The sequence below is a fragment of the Melozone crissalis genome, unplaced genomic scaffold (assembly GCF_028551555.1).
Source record: "Melozone crissalis strain CALT ecotype California unplaced genomic scaffold, PUWL_Pcris_2 ptg000006l_1, whole genome shotgun sequence".
Classification (NCBI taxonomy): Eukaryota; Metazoa; Chordata; class Aves; order Passeriformes; family Passerellidae; genus Melozone; species Melozone crissalis.
This window is the reverse complement of record NW_026535784.1, coordinates 39,433,569-39,448,187: the sequence shown is the minus strand read 5'-3', so window position 1 is coordinate 39,448,187 and position 14,619 is coordinate 39,433,569. Positions and strand designations below refer to the sequence as shown.

The window sequence follows — 14,619 nt, the reverse complement described above, 5'->3', positions numbered from 1 at the left end:
TTACTGAATCCCATTTTGTGCACAAGGAACTTGCCACCTATACTGCAGCAGTAGACAAGAGCAGTTGAACTTATAAATAAAAAAGCCTTTTTTGAAACAATTTTTCAAATTAAGGACAAAGCCAGACTTAGCCCAGTAAGAGTTTTCTGTGGCTGCAGAACTCAATGAATCCTTGACTCCCTGACATGTTTTTGAAAACAGCTGTTTTCTACTTTAGATTATAGTTATCTGAAAATTAGCTTTATATATCTGATAATTTGTATGGAATGAGTCTGCCATGAAGAATACAGAGTAAGCTCAAAAGGCACAGGTAAAAGAGCTCATTACAGGGAAATTTCAACAACCTTATTTGTTCAAAAGAAGCTGGGAGAAAAAATCCCTTGGTCTATAATGCACAAGCCCTTTAATACAACACAGATGAACCTTACTGAATAATCTTATCTGCCTTAATAAAAATACACTGTAAACAAATGATTGCAACATTCATTTGCTGGATGTTTTTCCCTATTTGTCATGAGCTTTGCTCATGAGAACATTTTCTCTTGAAACAAAATTATCTTTTGATCCATTCTTGCTACTACTCTTTTAAGAAAACACTAAAACAGTTAACCTGCTTTAATTTTTATTCTTTAAGCAGCCTTTATTGTTACTTTAGGATGGAATTTTATCTGTGAAGGAAAACGTTAAATGCTTGTATCATTCTGCCCTTAACACCTTCACTGCTGTGCAGTGTATCAAACACTGCAATCAGAAGTGGTTTGCACTTTCAACCAAAGAGAGTAATTTGCAATACATGAGGTGCCAGCTACATCCTAATACAACAGTCAAACAGATAAGAGAAAGTTGTGATGGTAAAAGACTTGAACAGCTATATTGGAGCTGTATTTTGAGAAAAAAATCCTAATTTTAAATTAAAATTTATTTCCTTTTTCCTTTTGTATCAGTTGTTCTAATAGACTAAGCAGGAGAAAAGAGTTTTCCAAATTCATGCAAGAAGTAATATTCATAAAGAACTTTAATAAGCAAAACCAGACCAGGGTTGATCAAGCAGCTGATACTAACTGAGCTATAAAAACTTGCAATTGTTCTTACTGTTCGGGAAGCATACTGTAAGAGCTGCTTATCAGACCTTTGCAGAATACTATTTGCTTATTTTCAGTGGTTTGTTGCAAAATTTGTCTGAGCTTTCAAACTAGTGTTATTGTTCAGGAAATTGTCAGGTGCTTCTAATACCACACTGCCACTTCACAGGAAACAGAGAAGTCACTGTGAAGGAAAAACACATTTGAATGGTACAGGAAGTTAATATTCTCTGCATTTTATTACTGAAAAACAAGCACCTTAAGAACTACTACAACTAATGCAACAGCATTCAAAAGGAAAAGAAGTACATGGTGCAGTCTGCAAATTGGCAATAGCAACATGCAACTTGTTGAAGATTCAAATTCAGAAAAAAGCCTCAACAAAGAAATTTATAAAATTGGGTCACTCAAAGCTTTTTGGTCACTGTCCTGGTTTCACCTGGGAAATTGCTGAAACTTTCAGTTTCTGTACAAGCCACAAGAAAATCCGATTTCTCCCACTGCTGAAAGTTTCGCGAGGGGAAGAAAGATGCAAAAAGATGTAAAAAAAAAAAACTAGTTGACAACTTGCAATCTACTATTATGACACACAAGTTGGTAAACAAAAAAGGCTCTGAAAAGAACTCCTCAAAAGAAAACAAAGAGGAAGAATCAGCAGGACAATGGCACCATCAAATATTAAGAGTTCCTACCTGTTCGTAGTGGTAAGTCTGCAGTGATGTAATTGGTACTGTTAAAGAAAGCATTCATTCCCATGAACTGATCCACTGCAAACATCTATATTGAAAGAAAATACTCTTCATTATTACATATATACACAGTTGCATAAAACATCTCTCAGCAAATCACTTTAAAGTTCTTTGCAAATATTGAGACTGCAAACACCTTGCTGAATTACACAAACATTTTATAGCAATTTTATTTTTGCTGGCAACAGCACTGCAAGCAGAGCTGACAGCACTGACCCAAGTTGCACCAGAATCACGAGACCACACCAACCTCAGCACAGCTTCTAAGCACCCATTTTGCTTACCTGCACTAACAACTATAAATCCTAAAGAGCTTATACAGTAAATTCTGAAAATCTTACCCAAGGCCTTGCTAAGAACCTGTGAGTTTTCATTGCCATTTCTCTGATTAAACCCCACCAGGCTGCATTCATTATGTAAATATATTGACAAGCTCTAATGCAAGTGTGTTTTTGGTTGGTTTTTTTTTTTTAACTCTGATATGTCTTAACTTACTGTAATTGTTGTCAGGTATAAATCTATCTTTTTCCAAAGTGAAGCAAGCATAAAGGAGAAAACAGTTACTTTTTGAAAATTAAGGTGAATAGAAACGACCTGTTCTTCACTTAAACTTTTCACCCACACACTTTTCTCACAGTTCAAGTAATTTATGGAATAATCTAAGAAGATCAGGAAGAGCTCCTGAAGAGCTAGGCCTGTGGATCTGTGTGAGTGAAGGAACATTTTAGTGATCACTGTCAATGCCAACATCACAAAAATTTAAACAAAAGGGCCTTTTAGGACATAAGGGGTTTTATTTTCAGAAATACTTCAATGTCTACCACAGAAGAAATTCCAGAGCAAGTGTCACAGGCATGCAGGGCATAAAAATAAGTTTTTTTTTTTCCAATTGCTCAATTCAGCAGGCCTAGATTTCCTTCCCATTTCAGCCATTTTAACTAGTGAAGGCACTTTACAGGTCACATAAAAACCAGCTTAGGGAAAAAAGCCCTTATTTCTGCCAATGCAGAATGATTTTCCATGTCCACATAAAGTCTAGGAAATGACAAGACAATAGGAGAGAAGGCCTAAACAGACAGCTAGGAGAGGATACAGGGACACTGAAAACACAGAAATTCACTTACTTGGGGATCATTTACTCCCATAATATAGGAATCTTCCGCTGCCATTTTAAGTCCTGAAACACAAAAAACATTATTAGAACTCCCATTTTTTTTTCCCAATGTAGAGCAATAGAGAAGCCTGGAAAGCATTCAGAGTTAAAAGCCCAATCTCTGACACTTTTTATTTTACACATAAAATTAATGATTTCTAAAATACTTCTAAAATTCCTCATTATTTGGAAGAGGCAATGTAAGGACAATATAGGCTACAGCTAGGATATTCCATGCCTATTGCCACGAAATTAAAAATTACAGTCAAAGTCCAGAAGTCAAAATTTCTTAATATCAGGAACTGATTCTGTCTTTGCTCTGACTATTCTGCCATTAGACTTTAGGCAACATCATTACCATAGAAATAGCAGAACTCTTCATTTGTACACAATAAAATTAACATTATGAGCATTCATGAATGAACTGTAACGCTTTTCTTATATAGTATTACTAAACGCAAATAAAGATGCCCAAGAAAAAACAGATAGTATTAAAAAAAATTAAATAAAACCAGGATTCTATTATTGACTAATTTTGGACACCTTTATTTCCAGGGTTCCACAAGTGCTTAGCACACACAACAACTCTGTGCTGACAATGACAATGCACAGCATCCATCACAACTCTTTCTCACAGGTCTACATGTGAATTCTGGACACTGGAAAAGTTTAGCTTGGTTAGTTTTACTGGGACCAGTAGTGGGCCAGTAGCAGAACCTGTGAATTTTCTGAGGAATTTATTAGGTCTGTTAGAAGATATTACTATTAGTGTTACTTCCTTTCATGTAGATGTTACTGAAAGAATTTACAATTTCACCTATACTGAGCTCACTAAATAAGGCTCTCCAAGGGAGTATCTGAAAATAACAGTAGGGCTATTTCAAGAGTCATGTCTGCATTCAACAGGCACTAAATAAGGTTAATAACTAACAGAAGACAGAAACAGGTCACTGGCCCTCATATTCCACCACAGTGAACAAGAGCCATGTTTTCCAGCCAAGAGAACTGTGAAAACTACTGCACTACCAAAGAGAGGTGCAAGAGATCAGTAAGTCATCAAAGAAAAACTGAGTCACCATGTACCTCCTACAGGAACTAGAAAGCCAATTATCAAAAGGAAAATTGGAATACTTGGGTACTTCACCTTGACGGAGGCTCAACTCTGGTTGTTAACAATCTCCAAAGACAAGTCACCCCACAAAACAGAAAATGTAAATAAAAATAAAATGGAGAAATAGGAGACACTCTTAATGCACAGATGACTTCAATGAAAAAGATGTTTATGTGGGTACAACTGCTTTTCAGACTAGAAAATAAAGTACCCACCTGACTGTAAATCGATTTTAGAAATATTTACAGGGCAATATTTATTCATAGTTTTTGTTCAAATATCAAATAACTGATCATAAGATTTCAGTAAAAAATTAATAACAGATGTAACAAGCAGCCAATGTCACCCATGCTGTACTTCATCACCTAATACAACAGGATTTCAGCAAGATTAAAAACACCAGTCAATCGCATTAGCTCACAGGCACATTCCACAGAGCATTATTTTCATCAACCATTCACCATTGTTATTATTCATCTTTATGGAAAAAGTCAACATACAAAGCGTGATAAAACCTTCAGGATACAACGAAATTTACTAAGATGTTTTTATTTGCCTTCTGTTCCATAGAAAAATATAAATAACATTATCACCAACTGACAAGTTACTTAAATCACTGAAATAACTTGTAAGATATTTAGTCAAACACTTCTTACTGAAAGGTGTAGCTATTACAGAAAACAATCTGAAGACCTCAATAGCCAGCTTTCTCTTACAAAGTGTCAGAAAATACCCACCCTCTTGTTACACCCTGATTAGGTAACTGAGTGCAAATGCCAAATTTCTTTGGCATAAATAGAATAAAAATTAGTCCTAAAAATCTTGTTTTGTGATGTCCCATATTTAAATACTTAAAATTTCATCAGTCACATATGCAAAATTGTGTTCCAAAATCTTGAAGGTACCAGATGACATGGTAAACATGCTTGTTCAGAAAAATAAAATATTCTGAGGAGCTAACATGAATGGCATCTGCCCACTTGCCTGTTATATATATATATATATACACACACACATATACTTTGCCAAACTTTCAAACAAAGCATCTCACAGCTTCTTCTGCAAGCCACAGGATAAATATAATAGTAGGCTCTATTTACTTTGTCCTATTCTAGCTCCTCAGGCTGCACCTCTCTCCCTCCAGCAGAACTCTGGGGGAAGTGTCCTCACACCTGCCACACTTCTGGTCACACCTACATTTCTACAATACATGACTTTCCAAAAGTGGAAAAACAGCGCAGAGGCATTACTTCTGAAAACTTTTCACTTAAAGTATTTTGATGTAAAAATTAGAACTTATTTAGGAAAAAAAACCCCCTACATCCATCTGAATCAGCCCTTCAGTTTCACCTTTTAAAAACGGTAATTTCTGGCTTTTTGGCTGATGCAGTGAACATAGTGACACCAAAACAACGGCCTTTAAAGATGTTCCCCTGCAGTGCTATGTTCAGCTCTGGGCTCTTCAGCACAAGGAACACAGGGACCTGCTGGACTAAGTCCAGAGGAGGCCATGAAGATGCTCAGAGTGCTGGAGCACCTCTCCTGCAGACAGGCTGGGAGAGCTGGGCTGTTCAGCCTGGAGAAGAAAAGGCTTCAGGGAAACCTTAAAGCACCTTCCAGTACCTGAGGAGGGCCTCCAGGAAAGCTGGAGAGGGACTTTTCCCAAGGACAGGATGAGGGGGAATGACTTTAAACTGACAGAGGGTGGGATTAGATTGGATATAAGGAAAAAATCCTCCACTGTGAGGGTGGCCCAGAGAAGCTGTGGCTGCCCTATGCCTAGAAGTGTCAGGTTGGATGGGGCTTGGAGCAATTTGGAAAATTTATGGTAGCAGAAGGTGTCTCCACTCAGGGAATTTTTGGGGGGGTTGGGACTAGATGATCTTTGAGGTCCCTTCCAACTCAAACTACTTCACTATTCCATGAACATGACCCTTGGAAGCAGCAAGGTAACCACTGACATAGCACCCAGTCAGCTGTAGGTAGGTAGGTACTAATGAATGCCTAACCTGAGGTACTAAACACAACCTCTCTCACATCATAAGCGCAGATGCCTCTTAACTTGAGATCTTTCATGTTCAGATCAGCTGCACTCCTTGAGGGAGGGGTTACAGACATTTCTCTGGCCTGAACGTTAAGCCAGTTTATTATGAACAGATTATAATTTAGATGTGCAAACATACACCTTTGTGTATGTAAACTCACACTTAATTGCCTTATCAGGGCCTAGACAAAGATTAACCCAGCTGTTTAAAATAACCCTTCTACATGAGTGAAAACACTATGAAACACTGAAAACCTTCTAAATGACAGTTTCACTATGTTTTGTCCTCTCCAAAGCCAAACAGATCACAAAAGTGTTCTGGGAGCCCTACCCTCAAATAACCACTTGTGTCCTTAGGATTTATTAAGTTCACAAATCCGTACACTTCCTCTTACATGAAAATTGATGCAAATCCACAAAGTCACATGATCAAAACCCCAAAAAGACACAGAAAAATAGATCCTAGCACTACCTGTGTGACCTCTAATTGGCCTCTTCCCTTACTGCTCCAGTTTCTAAGCACCTTTCCCATTTGCATCAGGTGGTAAGATTAGCATCTACCTCCAGCAGCTTTGCTCATTCTCTCATTACATGAGCTGTATTATGGGTCAGAGATTGCCACTTCTCTCATTTGAAGATGACTGGAACAAAATTGCTTTGTGGAAGTTCATGTTATTATAGATGCCTGCTTCCTGCATATTCCTCAAATTCCTACAAATTGTGCTGCAAACTAGAATCTACAATAAAAAAATACCCCAACACCTGCAGACCACAATTAACCACAGCAGTCTCCACCCTGGAGATCATCTAAAGTTTTTCAGATAATGGGGCACAGGAAGCTAGACATTTCAATTCACAGTATTTATAAGTGTGAAAATTCAAAGGTCAGTGAAGAAACTTCATTTAGCTCCTAGTGCAACAGGAAAACATAAAATCCAGCTAAACTTGCCCAAACCCACACAATTATACCTTCTGAGAATAAGTGTGGGATGTGTGTGCATGTGCATACATATTCCTTCCCCTTCACAGCAGGTCAATTGCCATTGTGAAAACGGTTTAAATAGAAAGAAAGAGAAAAAACCTAGGAAGTCATGTATACACATACAGGAGATGACTCTGTTGCACCAAACAACCAAGCAAACCTAATGGCAGGTACTTTGCACCACTGCTTCTCCTTGATAACCAAATGATACAAGGTACAAGTGGCACAGCTGGAAGAACATGATTTATTGTATTCTAAGTATTTGTTCTAAAGCTTCAAAAGGAGCAGCCATTTAAAATGAAAACAACATAATTAATGTAGGAATGCTGTAATCCACGAACAAGAATTCTCATTTCTCTTATCTCAATCATTTGATTTCAGAGCTCTTCCCTGTTATTCTCCCACATTCACTGTGTCTGTTTACCTTTTAAAAAGCAAATTTCACTATCCAACTGTTTTCAGCCCCCCTGATTTTTCAAGGGTCCAGATCCTTCCCTTTACTTCTCTTCAACTTTCAGCCTGAATTTTAAGCATGAGGTGAACCCTCGTTCTTTTTGACACCAGTATCCAATCCAATCCCTAAAAACTTGGAATGTGACTTCTCCCTTTCTACAGACAAACATGATCTTTATCACCCAGTTCATTGCACTTGAGAACTGAAATTAGTGTGATGGATGTTGTTCCACAAGGAAATTTATTTAAACCATCTCTTAGTTCATGACATGTTTTACATCATCCTGTTCTCACCTTTCAAGGCTGGGATTCAGAGTGCAAGCCTCACAATAGGAAACTCAACTATTACACCTCAACCGACTTGATAAACTGAAAGAACAATTCTTCCTGAAAGTTTTCTAGCAGAGTGCTTTTTCTCTTTAGCCTGGCTTTCACTGGAATTTACCTGTTAAAAATAAACTTCTCTAACAGGACACTGAATGAAATGAATTAAATTCAGTGTGGTTATGCTCTTAGCCTGTTTATTTTGCTTACTGAAAATAGGGAGGAATAAGGATGAAAATGAAGCAAAGATGTGTCTCTTTCATATATTGTAAGTATATTTTTACTACATCAGGGCTATGAAGTGTGGTGGATGATCTCATTATAGAGAACTATATTTTTAGGAACAGCACCAAATGTTCAGAATTCCTGTACCAACTATGAAGTACTGAGGTAGAAACAGTAAGTGCTGTATTGTGCAGACAGGACAATGTGTTTAACCTGCTGTTGCTTCCTTAACTTTAGGTGGCAACTATCCATCCTTGAGCCTCAGTCTTCCATCCTTTGCAAAACAAAATCTGTATCTGTATAGGGACAATTGTTTCAGAGGTTTGCATTTCCCAAACAGAGATGCTGGGAAAAGGTATTGTGCAATAGACTCTCTGGGTTGCTGGGTCAGGGCTGGCAGCAGGACAAGAGCTGCTGAGATGATTTTGGCTGGAGGCCAGAGCAGGATCTGCTCTGACAAAGCAGAGATAGGATCCACGCTGCTCACTTTCAACCTTTCACCACTGCAGTCCCTTCGAAGCCAGGATGCTGCCACCCCTTTCCCTGCACAGCCTTTTCACCTCGCTTCTGGCCACCTCTGCGCTTCAAGCAGCAATTCCTTTCCCTTGGAGCCCAGTTATTCAGCTCCAGAGCACAAAACTCTGAATTCAAAGTAAGAGACGAGAAAGAGCTAATGTATTCTGTACTATACAAAGTAAACAGAACCCAAATATTAAGGGAACATCATGCATACTTTCACCCACAACAATGGCATAGATGTCTTCAGGACAAACATTAAAGAAAAATACGTTCAAAAACACAAGAAATTGTTGTTAACTTGCTCATGTTGACAAAGCCACATCTATTATGTTATTTTGAAGGGATTAAAGTCAGTAATGAAACAGATTTGAAATTTGCCTTCAAATGTCAAAATGTTTACCACTATTTCTTCTCCCAGCTAGGACTTTAATACCTGGGGGGTGTAGGGAGCTGTTTTAAGGAAACAACACTCAATTTTCACAAAAGTAGCATAAGGAAGTTGTATTTTTCACATTCCTTCTGGTACTTCAAAGATGTGTAATCTCTCAACAAAGATTTGAGCGCAATTTCTCATATATTCTCATATATATAAGTGCAAAAAAGTTTGTTCAGAGAGACATTTTGATCAAAGATTCTAATTTCCTCTGCAGAGTTTTTGTCATCCACACACTGTTGCAGCTGCAATAACACTACATAACCCTAAATGACACTGTTTGTTTTTCTAATATAACAACCCAAATTGCCTCCTCTTGTGACTAATTAAGCCTGCTTATTATTTCCTGTTGGGTGGGACCTGGCAGTTGTGTTTATGTATTTTTGAATTTTTTTAATTGCTGAAGTTAAAATTTTCAAGTATTTTCAGTCATGAGCAGATGCATTACTTGACAACAGTATAAAAAGTACAGAATATTTTGGAAATTAAATAAATCACAAGTACTTGAGATTTCACAAGTGTGGTGCTCTAAATCAGAATTGTTGGGTGCATAATTATTTTATGAAACCTAGAACCGAATTTATTATAGCATGTAACACCTAAATCTGAAGAAAAAAAAAAATCACAGTGTAAGAAAAATTCCTTGTCAAAGAGTAACTGGACTACCTAAAAGATATTCTATTAGCTATGTTTGCAAACAGAATTTTTGTTTTATTCCTTTCCCAAGTATCAAAGTAGTGAATTAATATGTCAAGAGGAAATACTAAAATGCCATAAACATACAAACTGTTTTTCCATGATATTGTTGGAATAAAGTTAGAATGTTTTTGTTAAAACACATTCAAAGCAACTTAAACCAAAGGGATAAACAGTATTCAAATATATGGCAAACATATTCTGGTACATGTATAATGCTAAGTAGATGTAAAAATACTGAGGTTCAACACAGAAAAACAGCTGTAGTAACTACATTGTACTTTAGCCATGTGGGGTGCTAATGTTACTTGAACTCCTGAATATGATGTTAAAATGCTGTTACTTTTTCCCCCAGATTAAAATCAATCACTGATTGTTCTTTGCAAATAGCTCTAGCTCCTCTAAAAGCTGTTCATCAAAGTCAAATTTTAACTTAAGAAGCCACACACACCCATTTAATAAGCCTGAAGTGTAATGAATCATTAATATTAGGCTGCAAACCTATCCCTATATTTTTTTTTTCCCTTCTGGCAGGGGCAGAGGGGGCACGGGAAGAACAGTGTTTCTGAGAAGCCAAGCACACGTAACCCCCAGCTGCAGAAGTGCATCTCACACAAGGTTTGCTGTCTCACCAGGTACAGTCACACGGGCTCTGGGCTCCCACTGAAGACACAGTCCCTCGCTTAATAAGCAGAAAATAGCCAGGGCTGTTTCCACTGCAATCACAAAGGTGAACTAAGGGATTCTGAGTGTCCTTTTGGTTCTGAACAGCCACTGCAATCGTAACGGGACAGAATCAACTGCTTAAACAGCACCAGCAAGGGGAACCAAACGGGTAGAGCTGAGTCCAGCACAATCACAGTCATACCCGGTTTACAAATTACAGACGCAGAGTGGGTAACTAAGGTTTAGCTTTTTGCTTTTTCCAAAGAAATTGCAAAACTCCTGCAGTCCCAATGTTGTACAGTAACCAACGACACAACGAAACTCACTTGGATTAAACTAATAAGACCGAAAACCCACCTGCTTCCTTTGTTTATAATTTATTTGTGTGCTAAAATCTGCCCGAGTCTAAGCGGATGGAAACACGACCTCTAGAAGAAACAAAAAAATAAAGCCAAACCCAAGCAAAAAAAACCCAAACAAACCCAAACCACGCAACTCAGTCCTACTTTGCTCTTGACCTGCTGACAGTTTGCTTGGAGGACACAATGAAACATGGGGGTATTTCAGTTGAGTATTTTAAATTAAGGGGGAAACAAAAGTGTATCTACCTGCCCCTGCTTTTCAAAAGAACACAGGAGTTGAAAGGGGGAAATAATGCTTGGAGCAGAAGCTTCCTCCCTGCACATGATCTGTCAGCTCCACCTAAATGCTAAACAAAGGATTTTACCTTGAGACCATAATAACTTGAAATATCTTTTAAGGCCTTACTTTTGAAACTGTCAACAGTGCTTCATCAAAATACATGTTCAAATGAAAGCACTGAAGAAGATTCACCGAATTATTTCTATGCTCAAAGTTAGATGCAAACTTAGTGCCTGACTGACCTAAGGGCACAGTTAATGACAACCATAATTACGATCTTATCAACACAGAACTTCATAAAAGGTTCACAGCTTATTTAAAGGACATCAAATTACAACTTCCACTTCTAAAATACCTCTGTCAGAGCTAAAAGTGACCAAACCCTGGAATTGCTTTTTTCATTACCTGTCTGAAACATTCATTATCTTCTCTTTGTTTTATAATAGCTGTGTTATTTTGTCAGAGAACCAAAAGAAAGCTATCAGTATGTTGAAAGAAAGGATTTTTAACTAACTGTAGAGTTTTCATTAGTTGCTTACATAAACAAGTAACAACTTTCTTTATGACTGACACTTTTGAACTTAGAGTTGGCAAACACATACAGCACTGAAAGGTGAAAGTATTTCAGCAAGCACAGTTTGAAGCAATCTATGAAAACACAGGAGAATTAACCAACATCTCAGAATTTTCTCAGGTGAATTTTCTCAGTACTAGCTATATCAAAAAGCCAACTGTAAGTCAGTAAAAGATATATTGTCTTTCACTGTATCTTTGCAACTTCAAGAATGAACATCTAGTTTGCATTACAAGCACCTTCTATAGTAAAGACTCACAGGCCTTCAAACTTAGTTCCTGTCCTTCCAGAGTCAGCAATATGCACAATAATATGAATTGCTAACTGAACATATTTCTGGAGTTTGCACGTGTTCACTGAGAAAGTGGCATGGGAAGGTTTTGGAAAAGGCAGCAATGAAAAGGAAACTCAAAAATCTATTAATTAATAAATTTATGTCAATAATATTTATTTGTAGGTATCTATTATTGAAGTCACATAATGCCACCTCAAGGAAAAAGTAAATTAAATTTATCATTGAATTTTTGGAAGTAAAATTTTAAAATAAACTTACATTTATTATTTAAATTAATTTTCAAAAGTAAAATTACACAGTAACAGAGAAACAACCAGAACTGCTATTTTTCAACAAATGAAGCAGGATATCTTCAAATGTGCACATAAATGAAACACCACTCTCTCTCCCTCTTACTCCTTTTCTCTGTCCCAGCACTTATATTCAGCAAACTCTTCTGATTTAAAAATAAATACTACAAAAAACATTACCAAGGTGTTGCTGGAACAAAGTGAATACAGATAGGAAGTTAATCTGTTACAACACTGTTTTTTAAAAGCATACAACACAATGCAAAGTGATATAAAGCTGTTCTGTTTTATAATCTTAACTCAAAATGTGTTCATGTCTTGCATGAGAAAATAACTACATTTTTTGATGACTCTGCCACTGACTGAGATTTCTTTCTTTATAAAGGGGACAAAGGGTGGAACAAAAAAAGCTTTTTCTCTTCTATTTCATATTTCAAATTAAGTTCTTTAACATATCTTGCACAGATTTCAGCCCTGAGATTCCCTGAAATCTCCACACTCTGTGGCACATCCTGACAACAGTATTTCAGCGTAACTGTTAGCTAAATCCTCGGGCCAGGGAAAATTACGGAACAGAACATCTGCTTCTGGATGGTTGCAGGCTACTTTTTTCTCTTTCATTTTCTCATAAACTGTAGTAATTTCTGTAGATTACAAAACATTGCAGACAGGATGCTGTCTTAGAATGACGTCTTGGTTAACGCTTTCCTAGAACGGGCAGCTACTTTCTTTCATGAAAGAACAGAAATGCTTTGACTGAAATACTACTTCAAAAGTTGATACCGCACAGTACATAGCAGAGAGACTCCAGATGTCAATAAAATCGAAGTGCTCTATTTTCAACCCTGTTCCGTGAGCTTGACAGCGCTGGTGGCAGCACCCTGCAGCACGTAAGGCACAAGGCGATAGAGCAAAGAATTCATCCACTTTTCTCTGTGAACAGAGTAAGTGAAAAGAGGACTTCTGAAGCACAAAACACGCCAAATGTAATCAGCAATTTAAAACCCTTAAAAAAATCATGATAACAATAATCTGTATTTCCTTTAAAACGTTATTCTTAAGCAAAGATTTTGAGCATTTTAAGACAGGAAGTTGAAATGCAGCAGATGATCTCTTGCCTCCAAAGTCTTATTCCCCAAATGCTCACAGCACTGAGATTTACTTATTTTGAAAATACGCAGCAGTACACACATGATGATAATGGCCCAAGAGCACATACCTCATGTCACAGAAAAAATACTCCGATTCACATTCACGGAAAATAAGTCAATAGCGCTCCTTCACCAAAGTTACCATCAAAGCAGAAAGCACCAATATATGAAAACAAAATAATTGTGAGGATGAGAAGTTCGATATTCTTGGGTTTCAAGGTCAAATGTAACCGAGAAATCAGTGCAGTAATACTCCCCGTCGCGACGAGAACTTTTCGGTTTCACCACTTGCAACTAAATTACCTTTAAACCCTCACTATATCGTACCTTTTAACACACTCTGCGGCACTCTCGGGCAGCACCCAGGGCCAGGTCACCCAGAGCTGCCGGTACCAACCCGCGTTTTCGTGGTGACCACCCGCACTGCCGGCCCCGGCCGCGTCCCGGGCTCAGCACGTACGTGTGTCACCTTCGAAACCAAAAGCGACAAAAGCAGCACCTCCTTTACCTACGAACACCCGCTGTGCGAGCGCCACAGGCTGGGCTTGCAAATTTCGTTCACTTTGCTGTCAGGGACACCCCTTCCCTGGCCAGGAAGACCCCGGTAACACAGCGGCAGCACAGCCGGCATCCCGCCCGCTCCCCGGGCTGGCTGCAGGCGACAGCCGCGGCAATCCCTGCCGGCGCCGAGGGCACAAGCGCGGGGCTGGAGCGGGCACAGCCTCCCGCGGCACACCGGAGCTCCGGGGGTGCCCAGCCCAGCGAAATGCCGGCTCCCGCCCCGCTCATGCGGGACAGAGGGAGCGCAGCCAGGCGGTGAGGACGCGGAGACAGGGGAGAAAGAAGGCAGCGAGCGGCGGGCCAGGGGCCGCCAGGGGCTCACCGGGACAGAGCTGGCGGCGCCTCCTCCTCGTCGCGCTGTGCCGCCGGCGGTCCCTCAGCGCCGCGCCGTGTAACACTGCGTGCTGCCCGCCTCCCGGCTCCGCGCGGACTTTCCCCCTCTTTCCCTCCCGCCCGCCCCACCGGCGAGGGCACCCGCCCGGCACCGGCCTGCGCAGCCTCCGCCCCTGCCCCCGGCCCGCCGCACTTCCTGGCTGGAAATTCCCGCTGACGCTCCGGCAGCGCGGAGGGCCGCGCGGGCGGGGCCGGGCGGCGGCGGCGGCCGCCGGGGCTGGAGGAGGCGCGGCCGCGGCGGAGAAGGAGCCGGGGAGCTCCTGCCGCCGAGCCAGC

The 14,619-nt window shown here is 39.5% G+C and overlaps 1 protein-coding gene across 1 annotated transcript in view; it reads right to left on the bottom strand.

Moving 5' to 3' along the window:
* The window catches only part of NFKB1 (nuclear factor kappa B subunit 1), a 57,012-nt gene extending 42,672 nt beyond the window's left edge, over positions 1-14,340 (bottom strand). Inside the window, 3 exon segments of the mRNA XM_054290107.1 lie at positions 1,775-1,859; positions 2,956-3,008; positions 14,273-14,340. Coding sequence (XP_054146082.1) covers positions 1,775-1,859; positions 2,956-3,000 — 130 coding nt within the window. The 5' untranslated portion in view covers positions 3,001-3,008; positions 14,273-14,340.
* Between the last annotated feature and the right edge of the window lie 279 nt (positions 14,341-14,619).